Here is a 25,090-nt window from a genome sequence, read left to right as displayed (position 1 = left end):
TCCCTTGAAGTTCATGTATGGTTTAATGAGAATTTCACCTACCATCGATGTTACCAATTTGTCATTCTGTTCGAAACCTTGAACTTTGTTTTATATATTCCAGAAAGTATGTACATTTCTGTCCTAATATTGGACTACCATTCAGACTGGAGCCTACTCTTTTAAAAGTATTGACATGTGGCAACATTAAATTGCTACTATGTCTCATAAATTTGTAAAAATCGTACGACGTAACAGCCCTAAAGTGCTTGGCCTTGGCCCTGCTCAGCCCGAAGGTCTGCAGATTACGAGGTTTCTTGTGTTCGGCAGGACGAATCCTCTCGGCCGTTATTCTTGGCTTTCTAGACCAGGGCCCCTATCTCACCGTACGATAACTCGCAAATGTAATCACGTAGGCTGAGTGGACCTCGAACCAGCCCTCAGATCTAGGTAAAAATCCCTAACTTGGCCGGGAATCGAACTCGGGGCTTCCGGGTAAGAGGCAGGCATTATATCCCTTCACCACGGGGTCGGCCGTAAATTTGTAAACATGAGGAGATATCAGGCAGAAGGCTGAACAAATAACAAGAAAATCATGCACATACTCCTTTATGAATTAAGAAATGTTTTAACTGCGACTATTAAATTAACTGTGGGGACATCATCCTCGGTGTTCAATTCACCAACTAGGACTAGAATTAACTTATTTCTTAATTATTTCTACACATTGTTACAGTCATTCCTTGTAATGCAGCTATGATGTTTTGTAACTAAAGAATATACCGCATTTGTATTAGTAATTTTCTCCACATATACATTAGAAATATTTTATACTTTAATAAAACCCGTTTAGAATAAAGGCCCTGTCTTATTAGATATGCTATGCAGTATGGTTGCCTTGATGTATCGACGCACAGAAAAATTACTTACGTTCCCTTCATCACTGCACAACAAACATCAGGTAACAACGTGTTTATTGTACTTTTCAGCTGTGTAACGTTGTGGATTGAAATTCTGTGTATGAGATATGTACCATCTTCAATGGCTCTGTTTATTGCTCCTCTTTCTATTCTACATTTTTTGCCTGGTTCTTCTCTTCACCTGCCAGAATGTGACGATAAATATGATGGGCAGTTCGGAAAGATATAAGGCACTGCATTCTCTGACAATCATGGTCTTGGAAGAGAAGTAGTTAAAAGTTTTTCCTGAGGATCAGTACCAGTTACTTCCCATAAAATATCAGCGACTTTGAAATGTCTGTGGCATACCTGTAAAATAATGTATCACCGTGAGCGAAATTCATGCATTTACAGAGTGAATCGGCCTACATCAGCAGCTCTTGTAGGTGGTATGTTTTAACGCGTATAATAATAATAATAAAAATAAAAATACCGTTGAAATAATGTATTCCATGATTGTGAGCTGACATAACCTTATATCATTGAAGAGTAAAAATGCCTACATATCACCAGCTGTTGCGTGTAGTTAAATACGTCATAGGCCTATGCTGATTATGGTTGTGTGAGAATATAATAATAATAGTTACTCACCATTGCATTATTAGTAAATCTGTAGTCTTGTCTTGGAATTGCACGTAAACACTTCTGCCGCATAACCTTATCTTTCGGAAACTTAATGCATGCACTTCGTTATCACTGTCGCATTTCTCCTTACAGTTGAGTACGCAACACGTCAGTACCATTACGTACAACGGTATTAGCAATTGGCACCATTAAACGAACTAAAACTATTCTAATTTCAGCGTTACATGGCCAAACTCATTGCTATGTTATTACTGAAGAGCTTCAAGCTTGCCTGCCGATGCTGACGTCACAGTACATTTCCAGAACGGTTGTGAGGCCTTATATCTATAAAATGAAATGTCGTATGGCTTTTAGTGCCGGGATATCCCAGGACGGGTTCGGCTTGCCGGGAGCAGGTCTTTCTATTTGACGCCCGTAGACGACCTGCGCGTCGTGATGAGGATGAAATGATGATGAAGACAACACATACACCCAGCCCCGTGCCATTGGAATTAACCAATTAAGGTTAAAATCCCCGACCCGGCCGGGAATCGAACCCGGGACCCTCTAAACCGTAGGCCAGTACGCTGACCGTTCAGCCAACGAGTCGGACCTTATATCTATAGTTCAGTTATTATGAGTTTCGACTTGACGTTTGAGCGCTGCCTTTGGCGGAGGGTAAGTGAATTCATCAACAGCCAATCATAGGCAGTCGATCACTCCGATAGAGCGCGTTAGACTCCAGTTCTAGTTAGCAGTGTTGTCGATTTGTTGTTTACTGTAACCACGTGCTATCAGCTGTGTGTTGTGTTGTGTTGTGCTCGGTTCTTTTCGCGGTCTTTGTGTGTCTTTGTGCTAGGTTGTTCGTTTTTATTTCGTAGTGTAGAGTTTATAAATGATTTGTTTAGTATTTTTAATAGCATAGCGCGTTATAATTGTAGTGAATAGTGTGTAACAGGTGATCTAGTTTATATAGTAGCTTAGTTTAACATTTCGTTCGGTAGTAATATAGTAGGTTAATTTTAGGCCCGTGTGTGAATTTGATGTTCTGTCATGTCGACGCCTACGTTTAAGGATGAAGCTCCGAAGAGAAGAAAGCCCTTCGGTCGAGGTACTCCACTTAGGAGCCGGGCCCGGGAAATTGTTTGTAATGTTAGGGAGTCATTCTTGACAAAGCACCAACAATGGCGGCTAGAAAGAATGAGTTGATTAAGTGAGAGAAAGAGCACAATATTTCGGTTCACTATGACATGGGGAAGGTGGATCTTATGCATGCCTTGAAACAAAACAAGCCCCTGTGCCTAGTTTATGTGGTGGATGAAATAGCCAGTAGGAACGGGCATAAGTAGTTCACCTTCCACTATACCAATGCCATTTTAACACCTTATAAATAATTTGGGCCCAAGAATAACCGACTCTTCACAGTTTCGGAAGTTGAAAGACTTATTTTCGAAGCTGTAGGCCGTATAAGTGCGGAGGACTGGAGCAACGTTGTGAAACACATGAAATCCGACATGATTAAAGCTCACAGACGATTATGTCGAATACTTTATTATCTCTGTAGGATCAAGCGAGAGTGAAACCTCGACATACGATGACAATGCCGATAGTGACTCAGAAATGAGTGGTATATTCGCTTTGTAGGATTATTTCCTTCGTTACGGGAAACTGAATCTAAAAGCAACGCGAGATCTTCTACATGGTGAGTAGAAATTTAATTTAATTTAATTTTCTCACTTTTTATCTGTTCGAGCATTGACATTTTTATCTTGTAGCCTTATCCTAAAAGTGTTGTGTATTATTGTTCATCTTATGTGAATCATGTATGTTGCTACAAAGAATAACTGATTATGGACTCATATTCCAGTATTTGCATCTCTGTATCGTAAATCAGCTGTTTGTATTCATAGCAGTTTGGCACCACCGCCTGACTTCCGGCTAACTGTCAATTCGAAACTCATAAAAACGGGACTATGGGAGGTGTTGTATAAACACGACCACGATCTAAGCACCTTCGAGCATACATATTTCTATGCTCGAAGGTAAGCACAATGTTTACAAGCAGAGGGAGGAAATAATCAATATAAATACTTCTGCAATCGTAGTATTCATAGCACTCAGTTCTACACACAATACATGGTTTTGAATAATGATATTTATTTCGAGATTATATAATATCTCTATAATAAAGTAACTACAGTAAGCAGGGCATTTATTTCATGAACCGTTATGAACATGACTAGGTCAGTAAGTATGCGAAATTTTAACTCCAAACACTCCCCACGGTTACAGGAACATTTTGCCAAAGTTTTACCGCATTGCATTCAAACACAATGCAACGAAAATGTAAATAAAACCTAAGTGATGCATGGAGACATTTAAATAGCTGCACGGACTTTAAAAATGGCAGTTGCGGTTCGGCGATGCAATATTTCGATAGAAGAAGGTCTGGGGTATTTTATAACGTCAAAATCAAAATTTAAATTTTTTCATCGATTTTCACGAAAATTCACTCATGGTTACCTTTATCGTTAAGCGCAGGAAACGAACGTATTCATGGGGGTAGGCCCACAAAGCGACCATTCTGTTGAAATTTCGAACATATAAAAGAGGTTTTCACCGCAAGAATAATGTTCTATAAGTGTTCACAAGCGAAATTAGAATCCACAGCTAATGCTAATGCCTGACGACGCATGGACATGTAAATTCTCAAACTGTGCGATTGTGGAGTTCTGAGAACCCGTATATTGTACATGAAATGCCATTGTATCCCCTGAAAGTAAAGCCATGGTGTGTGGTAAGCTGGTAAGCGCGCGGCCGATAATTGTGCCCTTATATTTCGATGACCGCGTGATTCAGATGTGTATATGAGTAGAATTTTACGTTCCTTTTTTTAATGAACTGACGCAGGAAGAAACGGATTAAGGACGATTTCAACAGGACGGCGCCACCGTCATACCGTTCTTAATTCTACAGACATTTTACGTACAGTTTTTGATGACCAGATAATTAGTACAAGTTTATGGCTTCCTAGATCAGTCACTCCTAACTAACTGTAATGAAGGGCGGATCAAATATTGCATCAACAAGAAAATACACATATAGAGATCACTTTTCTACATAGTGTCCAGCCTTCGATACACATTTTCTCGATCGGATTGGTAAGTTTTTGATGTCGTTCTGATAGAAAGAATAGGGACATGTGCGGAGCCACTTGATCCTACACTTGCATCACCATCATAGAACCGCTGTCCTCCTAGGTCCTGTTTGAGTGGTCCAAACAAATACTAGTCGAAGGGCGATAAATCTGGACTGTACGGAGAGTATTCTAGAGGTGTTCAGTGAATTTTCTCCAGATTTCGCCGCGTTAAAGCAGCAGTAACCGGCCTTGAATTGTCATGGAGAAGACTGACGTTTCGGTTTGGTTGCCGGCGTCGCTAGCTTCATCCAAAAGCCGACAGTAATACGCTGCATGATCTGCCCTTTGTTCGTGAAGATAACCTACCAGCAAAACGCCCGCGCAGTCCCAGAAAACGGTTGCAAGCCAATTTCCAGCAGATGGGCGTGTTTTAGCCTTGACCGAACCTGCTTCGTCTCTTCACCGCCACTCCATGCTTGGTTGCTTTGGCTCTGGGGTGTAAGGATGCACCCAAGTTTCATCATAAGTCACAATGCGACGCAAGAAATTTCCTTTCTCCTCGTAGCGACGCAGGAGTCTGACAAACTTCCTGGCGCCAAGTTTTTTGTTCCTGGTTGAGGAGACGAGGAACCCACCTGGCAGACAATTTTCTGAAATGGCGGATGATGGTTTGAATACTTCCGTAACCTAATCCTACGAAAGTGTTATTCGCTGATCTTCACCAGTAATGTCACGAATGGCAACAACGTTGTCTGCAGTGATGCTTGTCCGCGGTCATTTTCCACAGCTTCTCTTCCTGCCACAAATTTTTTAGCCCACTCATGCACTTGAGTCTGCGAAAGTGTTTCTTCCCCAAACTGTGCGCAGAGCCGTCTCAAAATTTCGGAAGGTTCGGTGTCCTCTTTGTGAGAAGTTTGATAGTGATGCGTTGCGCAACAAACGTGTGCACCTCTTGCTCACTCATGGCGTACTGAAGCAGCCCAGCCAGGGTTGCCACCAGACAAAAAAAAATTCGTACTAAATTTTCCCCTAAAAAGGTACTAGATTTTGAAGAAAAGTACTAACTCTTGTTTTTGCACAATAGAGTGGGAATATTCATAAAGGCAGTATAGAAAACAAAGGATGCTTATCACAAATAATTATTGATTAAATTAGAAATGTATAATAATGAGAACTTAACAGTTTTGATGTATATGATGGAAAGCAGAAATGTTGCAATCTCTGTCAGCACCCTCCTAACACTTCCAGTTCTAATCTAACTACGAGTTGATAGACATTTATCTCACGCATTTCAGTTGAACGCACACGCACGCCGTTTGTCTTCATACCACTAATCAAATGTTGACTGTCTTTTTTGCTCTTGTCTTAATCCTTGGAAGACTTTGCCAAAGCAAGAAGCTGTTTCGAAATATGACGAATGTTTTAGTTTTTCCTTAGTTAAAAGGAGTCCATTTAACGTACTGGATTGGAGTTTGTTTCTCAATTTGGTCTTATTCATAGTAACAGCAGAAAAGACCCGTTCTGTTGCAGCAGAAGAATGTGGTAAACAGACAATTGCCCTCAAAAATTTCGTTAAATTTGGAAATATGTAATCACCTACAGGATTTTTCATTTCAAAACTGAGTTCCAAAATTTCGTGAAGTCCTGGTTTTCTTTTAGTGATTCTGTGGGCTTGTTAACTGCCATTCCCTATCTAACTCTTCATAAACACTTTCTGTAATTACATTAGGGAAATGTACAGCTAATGGAATAATACTGATGAAACTGCCATCTCTTTTGCAGTTCAACATGGACAGATTTCTTAAAATACGATCACAAAAATCCACCCTCTTAAAAACCTGTTTGCAGAATTCAACATAAAATGACAGGCACTTGACTTTGAAATTTCTTATACTTTTTTCCATTTCCTTCTTGTTCTGCTGCAATATAAGAGCTTCTACTCTACCTCCTAAATATATGTTCTCAATAGGTAAGAAATGTCTATTATCTGCGGGATTTATATCTTGAATCTGTGTGTTATTTACATATTCTGACTTCATGTAATATTTCAAAATCATTTTCATTCTATCTCCCAAAGATGAGAGCAACTGGTGAAGTCTATATGAAGTACCCTGATACTCTAAATAGAGCTGGGCCACAGCTGGGAGGAAAAGAAGCCAAGAATAAAAAATATCCCTTTATAATAGAATCTTGCAGAGCGTTTAAAATAGACTGGGCCATCTCTATCCCATCTTCTACAGCGCATAAACTAAAATAAAATAGTAATGCATTCCACTGTTCTACGATCCTTTGAACTACATCATTGATAGACAGCCACCGTGTTTTGGCTATTCTAGGTAAGCTATGAGATTTAAGATTCAGTAAGTATTGAATCTCCTTAAATTCCCCTAATCTTTTTGGTTTTCTTTGAATAAAGTTGGCGGCCAGTATCCAGTATCGGGAGATAGTGGGTTCCAACCCCACTGTTGGCAGCCCTGAAGGTGGTTTTCCGCGCTTTCCCATTTTCACACCAGGCAAATGCTGGGGCTGTACCTTAATTAAGGCCACGGCCGCTTCCTTCCCATTCCTAGGTCTTTCCTGTCCCATCGTCGCCATAAGACCTGTCTGTGTCGGTGCCACGCAATGCAAACAGTAAAAAAAGTTTCGTCTTAGAATGACAGCACTTGGCTTACATTAGCTCTGTAACAGTGAAGTTGTTCAGTGTCATTACCAAATGCGTGAAAAAGGAAGATATTTAATAACAGGTTGTTATCGCTACGGGAAGGTAAAATAAACATTGTTCCTCGTAACTACACCTTAGATTATCGGTTTTCTGTTTTACGTACAGTTAAAGTGGTAATAAGTGGTTGTTAATTCAGTTGGAATCCTTTTGCTGTAATGTTCCTGATATGCACCAAGTTTGTTGTTTTAAGTAAATATGAATTAATTTCAGTTAATTAAATGTTTGTCCTTGGTTAACGCAGTTCGCTAGTCTGATTATATTTGATCATTAGCGCCCCGAGAACAAATCTTATACATGTACGTTTCTTGTGATAACTCCAGTAATTTCTAAAATATCTCACTAATGTGTTAGCAAATGTCTTCTACCACAGGTGTGTCGGTGATCTTTATGATTTGGTACACCATAGGAAGCTATAAATATGTGTTGTGCCACTATGGACAATTTTCCTAAGATAAAATCTAAAATAAATCGTAGGATATCCAGCACTTGTCGTCAGCCTCATGACAGGAGTTGTGGGTGAAACCCGGTGCCTGTCCAACAGCACTCAAGGCTTAACGTCTCCATCTGGCGGACAAATGAACATCACCAGCGTCATATGCCCTCACTCCATATGAACGCTGTGCAGAATCCACACTCTTGGTACCACCACATCTGCTACCTTGCTGGCCAACATGCTGATGCCGACATTTTTCGACCAACGGGACTCGAACCGGATAACCGGAGTGTCAGAGACTTGATGTTACAAGACTGACAGTGTAGTGCTACAGTAACAAGGGAGTATCGGTGTCTCTCGTTGTCGATACTGGCGGTTTCGATATGAACTCGTATTCTCGCTCACGATAATGATCGGTACTGCCAAGGAACTTGTCTGACGAAAAGTCGCGTGGATGCGGGGTAAGCCAAGACCAACTCTAATCTTCAGACCGTAATATAAAAAACATGGCAACTGAAGTAGCCGGATTGCTGATATCGGCTAACACGAAAATATCACGTACTGTACATATTATATAAACGGCGGTAAATTAACATGATAAATGTAATATCAAAGGGAATATCACGTATGAAAACGCTTCGCCAACAAGAATCACATATATTCTACTAGAAAAGAGACCAACAAGGTGATTATTTAGAAATTTCAATTCGTAAAATAACGCTATTTCTTAGATTTCACTTCGCGGGATAAATGATAAAACTGTAAAAATGATCCTTCTAACAACATTTAGAATGTTTCTTAATAAATTAAGCTACGAAATTCCTCGATTTATTTGCTCTCATGAGAACTGGGAAACACAATTTGTTGCCTTAGTTTTGAAGTGGTGGACAGCCAACAGGAAGTACACCCGAAATAATAATGTTATTGCCTTTACGTCCCACTAACTACATTTGTTACGGTTTTCGGAGACGTCGAAGTGCCAAAACTTAGTCCTGCAGTAGTTCTTTTACATGCCAGTAAATCTACCGACACGAGACTGACGTATCTGAGCACCTTCAAATACCACCGGACTTAGCCAGGATCGAATCTGTCAACATGGGGTCAGAAGGCCAGCGCCTTAACCGTCTGAGTCACTCAGCCCAAGTACACGCGAAATGATTATGTTAACCCAATGAGCGGCCCTGGTAATGTTAACATAATGTTGACATATGGCATAACAGCACTTCACACAATGATAGTAACCTTAACATTCAGACACTGAAGATATAATAGGTTTTTAATTCCGTTCGGATTTTTAATTGGCTAACATGGATGATGCAGGGAATGTAGTAAATGATCCCTGCTGTAGTTTTGATATTTATCTCAGCTAACCCCAAGGCCTCGGATTGAATTGGATTCTACGACACATGCATTGGTGGGGGAAATATTGAGGGCTACAACCGCTAGAGTAAGATAGCGGAGTATGTTGACAGACAGCTTTGAAATTAAGACAGGAGTACGACAAGGGAATTGTCTGTCGCCAATATTATTTAACCTAGTTTTGGATGTAGTAGTGAAGCAGTGGGGACAGTTGAATAGAACCATGGGAATTGAAGGTTTACAGATTGGATATAAGATCAAAAACAATGTCATAGTGGATTGCCTTGCCTTCGCAGATGATATGGTGTTGTTACATGGGAAGGAAGACGACGCGAAGTTGGCACTAGCAAATCTAGCTGAGACTGCAGCAAAGGTTGGTCTAAAAATAGCCTGCAAAAAGACGAAGGTACTGAATACGAAGACCAATTGGAATGTAAAAGGCCAAGTGGTGGAGAGAGTCGAAAGCTTCCGGTACCTAGGTGGGAACATCACGGGTAAAGTACAATGCAACAAAAGTACCACAGACAGAGCTCAACTGCTCCTGATACTTCGATATGCAGCCTTGACTGCATATGGAAAGAAGAACTTCTCGAGGAACGCCAAACTTGACACTACATGATAACCGTCAGCAATGTTGCATTATATGCTACTGAAACACTGACATTGGGCAAGAGAGCATGCATACAATTGGAGAAAGAGGAAAGAAGAATCTTGAGACATATATGGGACACCAGAAAGCAAGGTGAAATCTGGTACACAGATCAAGGCAGGAACTATATGCGAGTATAGAACCAATCTCGAGTGTGATAACAAAGAGAAGGTTAGGATTTGTTGGACATCTCATGAGGATGGATGACAGTAGGCTGACGAAGAAGATATGGAATGCAACCTGCTTAACTGGAAATAAGTGGATGAAGGAAGTCAGAGAAGATTGGGAGACTATTGACATAAAGGAAAAATATCCACTGATGACAGTACAGGATAGGTCCAAATACAAAAAGCTCGTGGAAGGTCACAGATGGACAGACACCAGGATCCAGATTCAGATCACGGAAGCAGAGAGAAAGAGGAGGAGTGAGAGAATGAAGAGGTATTGTGAAGAAAGGTGACGTACCGAACAAGCCACTCATGATCCTCAGGGGTCGTAACGAACCGAATAGAATAATAGGTTTTAACCCATGAAAGAACATGAGTGCAAAAACTCTATTGACTGAACATTGATATTTAACAACATACACAAGCTTCAGTTCGGCGCAGTCTGCTTGGTAACAGATAACCACAGCATGAATCGGAAGGTGTTGGTAGTGCAAAACCCTATGTTACAAACCCAGTTAATTCCTCTAAGTCACTATTTCTTCTGTGAAACAGTATACAGATTGCTCCAACTGTCACACTTATAAGTTTTGTTATACCCCAAGATCTAGCCAAACATTTCCGCGGGCAAAGCAGAGATTATTGTAAAATAAACTTGCATCCAAATCACTCGACACTTTGAAGCACATAGACACTGACGGAAAAACACAATATCAGTTATATTCTATCCAAATTAATATTTTTCGAGGATCACGAATAGTCTGGAAGTAGAGAAATGGCTTCCCTAACCTCAGACTTATTCTCAAAATGATGTTTGCACGCTACAGTTTTGTCATGGACTTCAAAATAATCACGATGTATATTCCTAATCCATTTCTATCTTAATGTTCTATTCCGTAGGAAACTTAAGAATAGTTGTATGAGAGGCATTGCCATAGCTAGACTAAAACCTGGTCCACCTAGTGCACTCATGTTCTTTAATGCGTAAAAACACGATCAAAACAAGCATGTTCTCACATTACTGCGTATAATTACAGATCGTATGTGTCCACTGACTCATATAAATATACTCGCACACTAATATTCTACAAAGAAACTAACATTTATCGTCAACTATCATAAAATTACACAGACTACATACGATAACAACAAACCAACCAAACCCAGATTTCCAACAATTTCGGCTACTCGATTCGCCATCTTTGAAGATCGAGAGTAGCATTAAGGTCTGAGGATTGGAGTCGGTCTTGACTAGATGGACAGGCCATAAGGCTCAGACCGTGACGTCACAAAAGTGGCCCACGTTCATCATGGCAGTGTACGGCCCGCTCTCACTGTCACCATGATATTGTTCATTTATTGAACCTTAACGATATAACTGAACACGCCTTCAATTGTGGTTTTATTTAGGCTGTGTACTGCACGAGTTTTATGCGGCGGGAAACTGGCGGGGCGGTTTATATACATTTCTTAAGCAGGCATCTGTCATTTGTAACGGAGCATGGTTTCTTGTAAAATATTAAAACCCTTAATACATATAAAAATATTTTTAATTTTACTAGGAAAATACATGATAGCAATTCGCAACAATAGTCTGGAACCTTTCCTAGAAATCAGGCTTCAGCTTAAAACTTATCTAACAATTCTTATGGTTTCAGTTAATCAACTTTTCTTTTCTTTGCCGATTTATGGTTTATCCTTGCTTAAGGATTTCTTCTTCTTAGCCATAATTTTATCAGCGATAACTTGTATATAGTTATTACAAAAGATACATCCGTCAACGAAATCTTTAAAACTACTACAATCACTGTATGTTTCGAACATGACGTTATCATTATCCAGAATATTGTTGACAAGCAAAATCAGAATGTTTCTCAGAGAATCCCCATGTAAAAACATCGATTCAAATAATTGAAATTGTGTACTCAAAATGTTAGCAATACAATCTGATGGATATTTCAAAGCTCCCCTGTCGATTATATTGAAATAGTGGCTTTGACACATGTGACGTTACACTATAATTATTTAACAATAAAACACATTGGTAACTTATACATATAGAATATTTCATAATTATTTTAAAAATATATCCACCAATATAAATTAGACCTAAGAAAAATTAGACACAATGACATAATTTAACTCAAATACCACATTTTTAAAATGAAGCTTTTACAATCTGAGCTCTTGCAATCCACATACTTAATGAAATATCACTAATAGGGTTGGCTGCGTGTTTAGCATTTATTACCGTTATGTTGTTGTGGGGTATTCAGCCCGAAGGCTGGTTTGATCCTCCACAGCTATGCCAACAATGGCCTAGGCATCACTGAACAGGCGTACGAGCAGTGAGGTAGTATCCCGTTGTTTTCCTCATCGAGCCAGAAGTTGCTCACATATCAGTCTGTCAAGCCCACCAACCGACCCTATGAATAATATGTTTACACCATTCATAACAGGGACTGCTTGCATAAGGAATGGTATTACTAGCATCGCTCATACCTCAGTCACTTTCATATTGTCAAAGCCAAGGATGAGACTGAGACAGGTCAATGAACGTAACAAATTTGATATAGCCCATACCACAAGACATAGTGCACTGTAAACACTACATCTCGCCAGCAAAGCCATATTATTACCGTTAGGGCTTTTAATTTTCGTTCTGACTCAAGAATTTGCTTCACTGAAATATGGTGTCAGGCACCACTCATTTCCCTGTACTGCCCAAATCTTTCTTCTAATTCGTCAGTTTGAAACTTCCCTAACAATATATACTTCAATACTAAACTTGTTTCCAAGAAATTTCTTAACTCTAAAATAGTTTTTATTGCGTGAATCAAGGCTGTTTGAGTTTCATTAGTAAGTTTTCCATGACGACTCTGCTTAACCATGTTATTAGTGTACAGGAGTAAGACACTCCTTGCAAGGGCTAAATTTAACTGTTCCTTGAAAAGTTATAATTTATCAGTAATGATACAGTCTTCAACTTCACTTTCAATTTCATCGATTATTTTGTTCAGAGCATCTATTTTGTCATGGACGATCACTTTTGAGTCACAAGCAGGACTAAACGGGACGTTATAAATACTTTTCAAATTTCCCCATTTTAATATCTTGCCCCCGTCACGTAATGCGCGTATATCAGGGTTACAATTCATGAAAATATCATGCTTTATGGCTTTAAAATCAAGAGCATCGTTTAATGTTAAAGATGTACTAATTCTTGGAAAATTTTCCTCAGTCATATAAGTTTTGAATATACAGAGACTTTGGCTGTCAAAATTGTCAAAAACTTTGTCAAAATCTAATTTGCATTTAATAATGAAATTTCCTCTAACGTCATCGAAATCCTTGACCCTGGCATCGTCTTTCTCAACTTTCTTTCTATGTTCTTCCCCTTTTTCAATTTCTTCTTGTCTTTGAATAGGAGTCTTCCTCGGTGTTGGAAGATTTTTAGACAGATAGGTGGGCAGATTTTCAAACTTAGCGTGGTTTGAGAGTTTTAAATGTTTACGTTTTACAGTTAAAATAGACCCATCAGGTCTTAACAGGATCCTCTCTAATTACGAAACGCTCGTCGAAGTGCTTTATACACACAACTGAGCTTGTTGAAGGGACAAATTCGATTCGATGGATGGCTAAGATCCACTTTTGTTTCCGAGCCAAGTCATTAGGAAATTTAAACACTGAAATATTAGGCTGTTTTGAACTATAGTTGCGTCTACAACCAGGTACGCAACACGGCGTGGGCATAATTCATAATCATTCAGCACCAACGATGAGGTTCAGATCAGCCTACAAGTCACTGGCGAGAAGAGAAGCGGCCGACCGCTTGTGTGACGTACGCCGGAGGTGGAGGGTAAGCGGTGCGACGAGCTATCTCAAGTCTTCAGGCCTATCGGTTTCGTCCACGGTGACTCTTGCGAATTGAAGTGGTGTTGAGGAATTTCAATTTCAATTGTGTTTATTATGCCGGTACTGTGCATAAGCTCGATTGTCTGTCACGTCTGATGTTTGTAGCTAAGAGTGTAGTTACTCGCCGCGACTTCTCGTCACATGGAGATGGTAGTTGAAGAACACATACATGCACACGATCAGGCAAGGAGTGGCTCCACCAGGCTATGGTAAAGTACGGATCCGCTTCGAAATATCACCTTGTATTATCTTGATTTTGCCTGCTGCCATTTCTTGACGTATACAGTACTTTTGTGTCCATCTCGTGGCACAGGCCAGAGTAAAGTGTAGTCCCAGTCTCATCCATGGCTGTGACAATATGGGTAGTGCTGAGTAATGACATTCAGAGCACGACTAGTGCATCTGAGTGTTATGAAAGGTGTTGCTCATAGGGTCAGTCGTGTTGCAATAGCACTTTCTGACTCAGTGAGGAAAGCAATGGAAACTACCTCACTCCTCGTCTTGCCTAGTACGCCTCATTTTGGTGCTGCGGTTCCCTATTTGAGGATCCAACCAGCCTCTGGGCTGATGACCTAACAGACAGATTGAACCATGTATTTACAATGTACAAATTGTTTGTTGCAATGTATTTTTTCAGTAACTTCTGTATTTGTTTTCTAGAAAATCGAAGTGTATCTCAACTCGTCGTCATTTCTGATACAAGAGCTCGTACTTCCCATGATAAATGAAACCGTCATCATGTCACAGAACTTCGCCTATTACAAATCTGATGGCTCAGGATCTTACATATTCCGTCCTGCAAATGAGTCCACTTTTGTGGCTGTGGACTGCGCAGTACATCGAGTGGCTTATAAAGGTAAGAGACAATTTTGCATTACTGTGTACTTTGAAATAACTCTTTAGGAGGCAGTCTCCTTCTCTCTCAGTACAGTGTTCTCACTTTACGAGCAAACTTCGTATCCTTCCTATCATTCTGTTGCTGGCTTTGAGCCGGGTGGTATCCCAGCTGTTAGTTGCTCCTGAGTATTGTACCAGAATGAAACCTCCTATGCGATAGCACATACGTTATGAAGAGCGAGAATGCCTTGACAGTATTTACCTTAGATGACAGAACCTTACCGGCCAAAGTTCTAAGCTGAAATATTTCACATAGGAGGCTTTGTCCCGGCAGCGACGATATATTGTTTGTGTGTTTAGTAATCGACTGGGAAAGGAGGTATTCGATAACAGAGAATGTATTTGTCGGCAATAGTAATACTGTAATTTCGTGTAGCTATTTTTAGCCGAGTACAGCCCTTGTAAGGCAGACTTTCGGATGAGGGTGGGCGGGATCTGCTATGTGTAGGTAACTGTGTGTTGTTGTGGTGGAGGATAGTGTTATGTGTGGTATGTGAGTTGCAGGGATGCTGGGGATAGCACAAACACCCAGCTCCCGGGCCATTGGAATTATGCGATGAAGGTTAAAATCCCCGACGCGGTCGGCAATCGAACCCGGGACCCTTTGAACCGAAGGCCAGTACGCTGACCATTCAGCCAACTATACAAAATGCGTTCGGAGATTTGATAGTAAATATCCTGACTGTAGCATTCCTACAAAAACTTCCGTTTCGAAGTTGTTGACAACAGATTCAGTTTGTGATGTATAAAAGAAGCGGAATATACACGAGTTAACTGAAAATAAACTTGGGGATATTCGGGCGCGATCTGAAGCAAATAACAGAAATAGCGCAGAAACCGAATACACCTATGCGGTCGACTCACAAAGCGAACAGACTGATGAAATTCCGACCATATCAAACAAGGTTTGTGCAGCAACTTCGCCGGAGAGATTTCGCCACAAGGTTCAAGTTATGTAAATGGTTTCGTGAAAGTGTTTGCAATGAGAATTTGGATCCACGGCATGCATATTAATAAAATGTGCAATTGCGGGTTAATGAGAACCTGTGTATTGTACACGAAGTGCCATTGCATCCCATGGACATGGCGTGTGTTAGCGTGCGGCGAATTATTGGGCCTATATTCTTCGATAAGCATGCGAATTTAGGTACATATGTGAGAACAACATTTTGCGTCCATTTGTTAATGAATCGACAAAGGAAGGAAAGGATTGTGGATATTTTCAACAGCGCAGAGCCAGAGCCTATACGACTCTATTCTATAGACACTTTACGTTCAGTTTATGATTACTGCATAATTAGTACAGGTTTATTGACGGCTAGGTAAGCAGGTCTAACTACTGTATGTAACTGTGATTATTATATTTGGGGAACCCTAAAGGGCAAGGTTTATCGAAGTAATCCCCGTGTTATAGAATAACTGAAAGCCAAAATAACACGTGCAATACAGTCCATTACCGAAGTGGAATTACAGAAAGTGGCCAGTGATTTGTATAAACGATGTGAGGCACGTCTTGCTTTAAAAGGGATCTGAAATAAATTGTGAGTAAAAACCCTACACACTGCATATTTGCCATCGTGGGGTTATTTTATTCTGTAGTTGCTATAACATGTGTCTCAGTTTGCCGGAACACGCTCTTCGCAGTCTCCTATCATCTGCAATTCAGCAGCAGAATGATGTGAAGTTTCCTCGTAAAATCAAAACACTGTACAACGCCCCTGGCCGTTCCAGTTTGTTCCCAGTTTCTGCTGGGGCTAGGTCACAAAATTCACGAATCAATAGCGATACGTGAGCCGGCGCGTTGTTTATCTCCAAGTGTCGACGTTTTCTTCTCATACACCTTAACATTACGACAGCGTTTGATTCTCAAGTAGAAATTCATTGCGCACAATATCGTTGAGACGGTAGAAGAACACCTGACCTGTCACTCTTACTTCGGTCTCGGCGAATCGCCAAAAACTCTCGACAGCTTTCACAAGAATGTCACTCATAATATTCATAAGTCTCGACGATCGTAAAACATGCTCAACACACTCCCAAACTAACAGCGATGACTTATTATTTCCTAAATACACTGATATGGATAACTACTTAGGAAGTTCACCACATACTGCGTCTTTTAATGTAAACCGCTAAAGCTTGCCATTTGCGCGCTATTTTGAAAGAAAGGTTACTTTTTGAACAAGCCTTGTACATAATGTCTTTCTTTGCTAAAGTAGAAGTCATTTTCTTCTCAGTTTCCACCTTGTTCCACCTGTCTATAGAAACTGAAGCAAGATTAAGAAACGTTAGAAAATAACTGGCAAAGAAAAAAATTACCACTTATTAACATTAATTACTAACAAGTTGTGTTCATGTTTTGAGACAGATCTAACGATAAGAAACATGCCATTGCGTTGTTAATTTGTTCTGTGGAACGCAGAGGTGACAGATGTACGGGTGGATATACACATGTCGAAAGATTAATTCAAAACTTTAAAATCTGAGCTATGTTTCTTTTCTTTTTAAACTTTACACTTGGCTAAGCAAATGTACAAGGTCTAGCTGGTGAGCTTGAGTGTTAGAAAATCAGATAACAACAGATTAACTACCTGAGCTTGAAGCTCCGTAGTGCACCATTGCTCCCGTCACTACATACTGTACACAAGGAGACGGAGCTCTACACTATTTCCTAGGACGTTATTTTAACATTCCAGGCCTTTGAAAGGCACAACTCACCTTTAACAAAAACAAACAGTACACCACTATGCTCAACAGTCAGATTTACATTAAAATTAAAAGTATGAAATTGACTTTAACAGGGGGTAATAAGTACCCATAGTACGTTCCCTTAAGTTAAAGTTACTGGCCAAAAATCAAAAATGTTAGGAGGCGAACACGTGTACACCTTGAAATTCACATGAAAATACTTAAAACCCTATGTAGGCTTAGGGTCTGACGTTACAGAGGCTAAGGTGACTAGATGGAGAGAAGTTTACAAAATTAAGAGATAGATTTAAAGGTTACAAAATCATAGTCCCCTAAGTTGGGAGGGAATACAAGAGGGTAACTCACTCTTTATTCCCTAAGTTCATTACAATTGTTTGGAATTTACATTTGAGAAAATCAAATTTACAGTACTAAAAGTTTGAAACCTTTCCCTCGGGCTATCTATCGGCCATTACATTGAGCTGATGGACCTTATGGGCCCTGCCTCCGTTACGTACACACTCCAGACTGGAGCGGTCACAAAAGACAACATGGTCCGAAATATCCTAGCTTTTATAGAGGAGAGGAAGGTTCCAGATTTCTCTGAGTGGAAACCCTGACATCCCACCAATTTTCATTGGACAATCAAATTAATAACAAAAACAGTGATATGTTACTTAAATAAATGTACACATTTTCTTATAGGTTAACATATAAAGTTGGCGGGAAGAGAAAGAAGTGTTGATAACTTTCCAATACCAAAAATAATCAATAAACAAATCACTTTAGGAAACATTGACACACAAAATTACTTCATAAATTAATTGTTCCTTCTCGCACCCGATGGCGCACCTAAGTTGATAGTAGAGACATCTGTCGAAACTTTCAAACTATTTCCGAAATGAGTTTCAGATTTCCTGTTATAGGTGGCCTTCTACAAGGCGCTACTTTTAAATGTACGGGGCGGGTGTGTGCTTTCGTGTTATCTTCTCGAGACTGGAAAACCTAAAGTTTACAATCTGTTTTACTTCCCACCGACACACATAGGTCTTATGCCGACGATGGCATAGGAAAGGACTAGGAGTGGGAAAGAAGCGGCCGTGGCCTTAACGAAGGTACAGCCTTGTGTAAGAAAGTGAAACCTTGAAAACCATCTTCAAGGCTACGAACAGTGGAGTTCAAGCCCACAATTTGCCGGATACGAGCGTATAGATGTGCGCCCCTAACCGCACACCCAACTCGCCCGGCAAACCTGAAGTTTATACGTTAATATTTATTAACTGAACTGCATATTTTAGTGAAGTTACTCGGTAACAATAATTTTAAAACGTGGCTTGTTATGCATCGTGTTTCAAAGCTTTTGTGACAGATTATTACCGAGTAAGTTCACTAAAATATGCAGTACAGTTCGACTAAATGTAACCTTGCACTTGGGAGGTCGGCAGGGTTTCTCATTTCCACATACGGACAGCCTCGATACCCGCCTTTCCTATCTCATCGTTGATGAGAACATAAATAAGTTTGCGTAACTTCAAGTGAATACATGTTCACCGTTCCTGTTATAATAATAATAATAATAATAATAATAATAATAATAATAATAATAATAATAATAATAATAATAATAATAATAATAATAAAGATCGTTTACATGCTTGTAAATGTACTGATACAAAGCTGAAATATCAGAGCTCGTTATGAAGATATGTAAGATATATGTTATACCTTCTTGAAATTATTTGTTCCATTTGACTTTCGCTTCAGGGGATGTGGTGGAGGAGATTCATCAGACCTTCAGCCCATGGGTCAGTCAAGTAATGCGACTCTACAGGAAGGCCAACTATATTGAACTGGAGTGGCTGGTTGGACCAGTGGACGTCAAGTAAGTACTCCTTTATGACATTAGGGGCCTTTAAGGGCTCAATTTCGTACGCGATTTGTCGACCAGGACTGATAAGAACACAAACCTTCAAGAGACCGATGTATGTATATTTATTTCCTAGCTGATGAACCCGTGCTTCGCTACGGGATTCTCAGAAAGACTGGCCTTGTGGATTTCTTAACTGAAGTCAGCACAGGTCATTACAAAAACGTCAGTAGGAATGTACCGAATAAAAGCAATGTTATAAAATACTCGATCAAAACGAAAACCGCACATTCTCTCACTTATAATGAACAGTATTACGGTGACGATGTAACAATCCATAGTTCCAGAGCTGCAATGACCAGGCCGCAGACAGCCTAAGCACTCCTCTGCCATTATTCCGTTAAACATGCACACTGCTCATTCCAACCAGTGCCTCAGAGTAGGGACTGAATAACTTGCATGCTATGATGGACCAGTGTGTTACGTACCAGTAGTATCAGAATATTTATAAACCAGAGGAATTGCATGCTAAAGAAGAAAGCTGTCTAATTCCCCAGCTACTTCCCGTCAATATTCAGGCAGGCTGTTACACTCGGTACGAACGGGCGAGTTGGCCGTGTGGTTAGGGGCGCTCAGCTGTGAGTTTGCATCCTGGAGATAGTGGATTCGAACCCCACTGTCGGCAGCCCTCAAGATGGTATTCCGTAGTTTCCAATTTTTACACTAGGAAAATGATGGGGCTGTATCCTAATTAAGACCAAGACCTCTTTCTTTACACTCCTAGCCCTTTCGTATCCCATCGTCACCATAAGACCTATCTGTGTCGGTGCGACTTAAGCCAAATTAAAAAAAAAGTTCGGTACGCAGCAGTAATCCTATCTATCGTAGATGAGCGGCAACAGAAGACACGAAGCACATCCGAACAAACAATGGTCAACGTAATGTTATTTTTGATCAATTTTATGAGCTTTATACATTCTAGGCCTTCACATTTAATTTTCTTTGGACTTTGTGAGATTAGGGCGTCCTATAAAATTATTTGTAACGGGGACTGTAATTCCTTATTCTCCGAATTTACATACCGATTTTCATTAAATTCTGTTTACTCACTTTCTCGTAGCTCGGCGCTGATATGGACTTAGTAAAAAAAATAATCCAAATTCATGAATATCTCTGTGATCATATCCGGTACGGTAACAATGTATAAGACAAATGATCGCGGTATTTATCGATACGAGCACTAATAACATCAATATTTGAGAATTAAATTTTGGGCCTTGCCCTAAGCTACCACTTTTCTCAGTATGAATACTATTATTTGTGGCCTAGATTATAGTGACTTATTTTCCGACTTCGCCTACCGATTTTCGTTAAGATATGACTACTAATAATATAAATACAGTATTTAATAATTACATTTTTGATCTTCTCCTAAACTACCATTTCACTCAGCGGGAATACACTTATTTATGGCCTACATTGTAGCGACTTATTCCCGGACTTTGCATACCGATTTTCATTAAATTCTCTTCAGCCGTTTTCTCGTGATGCGTGTACATGCATACATACATACATACTGAACCCTTTTGGTCCACTATGAAGGATACCTACCTTCCTTACCTAGCAGCAAAATTTCATGAGATCTGTCTCTTGGGTCGTATCGGCTTCTTCGTCACTTGCTGAGGTAAAGGTAGGGTTCAGTAATTCTAACCTATCTACTCAAATGAAAGGTATATTTAAAAATATTCCTATTTATTCAAGTAATCTCTGAAGAGTTAATCATTTATCATCGGTATCATTGGGATCCAATCATGTCCACTGGACACCACAATCATTTTACACAGAAGTTCAGAACACTGGTGTGAGCTTTGGCATAACTGCCTGATGGGCATCCTTACTAGAAACCATTGTCTCAATTATTAATTAAAGAAAAGAAAGTCTGGAAATCCTTAGATTCGGCTTCCACGTGAGACTACATGTACCATCATAGTGATTCTTTATGGTCCAGTCCTCGTAACACGAACTCTGGACTCCGGGTATAATTAAGGCAGTCCAATCGGTGTGTGCCACACGGTGGTTATATGGCATGGACCCTTAATTGAATCGATGTGACCTGCGACTATGTTATGGACCGACATCTAAGTTACTTTAAAGTCATTGTGGATGATGACCGCAAGGAAAATGATGCTACGGTGGCATATGGCCCTACTCTAAGTCACTGAGGTTGATGACCCCATGACCATCCAAAGTTCTAAGCTGAAGGCTAAACACAATTAAGTTACATCGGTTGATGACCAAAGTTTATACTTTACTAACCCCAGCACATTTACTGCTCCATCAATCAAAGTCAAATAATGCAACAACAACAATGCTCACAATACTTTCTGGCAGTAAAATCCATGTCCCCTTAATCGTTACGTTAACATCTATATATTCCCCTGAGAAATGAACTAAGATTTCCAGAATGCATCTTCAAGACATTCGCTTGATTTAAAGTTATTTCAAAATACGTTTCCACTGAATTTAATCTATTTAATCTATATATATAAAATAAGAGTTTTGTCTGTACATTGCTCAGAATTTGAAAATAATAGTATTTCTGTATCGGCCATGTCCACAATAACAAGAAAATGCACTTTTTACTTTTCCGTAATTTCTGTCTGTCTGTCTGCCTGTCTGTCTGTCTGTCTGTATGTATGTATGTATGTACACGCATCACGAGAAAACGGTTGAAGAGAATGTAATGAAAATCGGCATGTGAAGTCAGGGTATGAGCCTCTACAATCTAGTCTATAAATCATTTTAGGGGAAGGCCTAAAATTGAATTCTCAACTATTTATGCTATTAGCGGTCTAATGAAAATCGGTATGTGAAGTCGGAGGATGAGCATCTACAATCTAGGCTATAAAACATTTTACTCACGCTGACTGAAATGGTAGTTTAGGGGAAGGCCTAAAATTGAATTCTCAACTATTTATGCTATTAGTGGTCGTATTTTAAAGAGAATGGGTATGCAAAGTTGGTGAATAAATTGCTACAATCTAGGCTGTCAATGATTGTATTCACGCTGAGAAAAATGGTAGTTTAGGGGAAGGCCTAAAATTTTATTCTCAAATATTGTTGTTATTAGTAGTCCTATCGTGACGAAAATCGATATGCAAAGTCAGGAAATTAGTCGCTATAGTCTAGGCTGTAAATTATTTTATTCACGCTGAGTAAAATGGTAGTTTAGGGGAAGGCCTAAAATGTAATTCTCAAATATTTTTTATAAGAGGTGTAATCGATGAATGCTACATAACTAAGGTTATATAGTATTAAATTTCCTATTATTCATGTCTTATACATTGTTACCGTATTGGCTATGATCACAAAGATATTCATGAATTTGGAGTTATGTTACTACAGTAAGTCCATATCAGCGCCGAGTAACGAGAAAATAGGTAAACAGTATTTAATGAAAATCGGTATGTAAAGTCGGAGAATAAGAAACTACAGTTTACGGTATAAAATATTTTACAAATCACAGAGTCGAAAGAAAACTAAATGTGTAGGCCTACAATATAGAAAGCTCATAATCTTGATCAACAATAACATTACATTGACCATTGTTTGTCGTGATGTGCTTTGTGTCTTCTGTTGCCCCTCATCTCCGGTAGATAGGTTTACTGCTGCGTACAGAGTATTTTTATTTGATTTACGTCGCACCGACATAGATAGGTTTTATGGCGACGATGGGATAGGAAAGGGCTAGGAGTGCCTTAGGCCTTAATTAAGGTACAGGCCCAGCATTTGACTGGTGTGAAAGTGGGAAACCACGGAATACCATCTTCAGCGCTGCGGACAATGGGGTTCGAATCCACTATCTCACGGATGCAAGCTCACAGCTGCGCACCGCTAACCACACGGTTAACTCGCCCAGTCGTACAGAGTGTAACAGCCTTCCAGAATATTGATGGGAAGTAACTGGGGAGTTAGATAACGTTCTTCTTTAGCATGCCATTCCCGTGGTTTATACATTTTCTGAAATTACTGGTACGTAACACACTGGATCATCATAGCATTTGGGCTATTCAATCCCTACTCTGAGGCACTGATTGGAATGAACAGTGTGCATATTTAGCGGAATAATGGCAGATGAGTGTTCATGGCAATTTGCGACCTGGTCATCCCAGCTCTGGAACTTTGGACTGTTAGATTGGCACCGCAATCTAACCGCAGCACTGTTCGTTAAAAGTGATAAAACGTGCGGCTTTCCATTTGATCGAGTATTTTATATGATAGCATTGCTTTTAATCGCTACATTCATACTTACGTTTTTGTAATGACCTATGTTGATTTCAGTTAGGAAAACCACAAAGTCAGTCTTTCTGAGAATCCCGTAGCGAAGCACGGGTACATCAGCTAGTACTTAAAATAAATTTAAATGATTTAATGAAATCTTAATGAACAATACATTCTATCTCCGCGGACGAATGGTTTCTTTCACAAGTCCATACTTAACATCTTGACGTAATTCATTTTTAATCATGTTGGATGGATGTCGTCGGTAACTGGAACAATTTACATCACTTATTTCCAGTATTCATCTTGTTTCGTGACATCACACTTTAATTTAATCTAATACTAACCATTATTACTACTTGGATAACCCTAATAATTAAGTGCAAAACCATAAGTAACTCGCCGTACAATGTAAACCGATTACGATGTCATATCTTGTCATAAAATTTCCGTGAAGTTTTGTGCGCCCCTCCCAAACAAAACAATCATCATTACCATCGCTCTATATTTTGGACAACCCTGAAATTGGCTAACCTCGCTCATTATACTCTAAGTTCGTGGTCTCAAATGTACATTACAATCTCAATTAAACAAATTTACGGTATCTAATAACACACGTTATTCCCGGATGAAAATTTCAACTAGATCCAACAGCTAACGTTATCTCCTGCCAAGAAATGCAATCTCGTTTCAATGCGTAACGCACTCTGCACATTCCGTCATTCGAGCTGCGAACTCCTATCAGCTGACGGCATTGAGCCACGACCCCGCTCTGCTGTGATATGAACCATCTGCTTCGTCTTGCTTGACTGTCCTCTCAGAATGAGACCTTTATCTTCGCCGACATAATTAAACAAATACGATTTTTCTGACCAGCAAAATGCACATTGATTATACTTCAAAATGCCCTACACTAATTGTACACGTCACAAATTAATACCGGCATGGATTCTCTAGTTCTACTTTCCATCCCAAACATTACACAAAATCTCCTTCGGGCACATATCCCGGCACATTTACAGGTTTCCAATCACCTGATTCACAAATCCTATCTCAACTCATACGACAACTCTGAACTCTCGTCTCAACTCGACGGCTCTCACTGACAAAAAAGACTGGAACAAAAATACTTAGAATCCAGGACGCATAATACGTACAAATACATTAATAATGTACACTTCGCATAATGATCTCGTATTTTCCAAAACTGGATTTCACAAAATGAGGGTCAAAATTCTACTTTACATCGTCAGTCAGACATAGTTTAAATGGACATAGAATAACATTTCTCTTCGTGACAAAATTCACCACTGTAAATTTCTCAACCCAACAGCGCTCTTCCACTCGATTGAAAATGGGTAACCATGAACTTCTTACATTAATTCCATCAAATTTCAAACAGAAAATGTTTACGTCAGATAAAATATCTGAATTTGACATCACAAAAGTATAGGCAATAAATTCACGGAAATGA

The 25,090-nt window shown here is 39.6% G+C and overlaps 1 protein-coding gene across 1 annotated transcript in view; it reads left to right on the top strand.

The window, feature by feature from the left end:
* The window catches only part of LOC136879168 (lysosomal alpha-mannosidase), a 371,785-nt gene that overhangs the window by 302,826 nt on the left and 43,869 nt on the right, over positions 1 to 25,090 (top strand). Inside the window, exons 13-14 of the mRNA XM_068228971.1 lie at positions 14,544 to 14,739; positions 19,233 to 19,350. Of these exons, the coding sequence (XP_068085072.1) occupies positions 14,544 to 14,739; positions 19,233 to 19,350 (314 nt within the window). The remainder of the gene's footprint in view (positions 1 to 14,543; positions 14,740 to 19,232; positions 19,351 to 25,090) is intronic.

The sequence above is a fragment of the Anabrus simplex genome, chromosome 8 (assembly GCF_040414725.1).
Source record: "Anabrus simplex isolate iqAnaSimp1 chromosome 8, ASM4041472v1, whole genome shotgun sequence".
NCBI lineage: Eukaryota > Metazoa > Arthropoda > Insecta > Orthoptera > Tettigoniidae > Anabrus > Anabrus simplex.
Note: the sequence above shows the minus strand (reverse complement) of the source record. Positions and strands in the feature narration are given on the sequence as shown.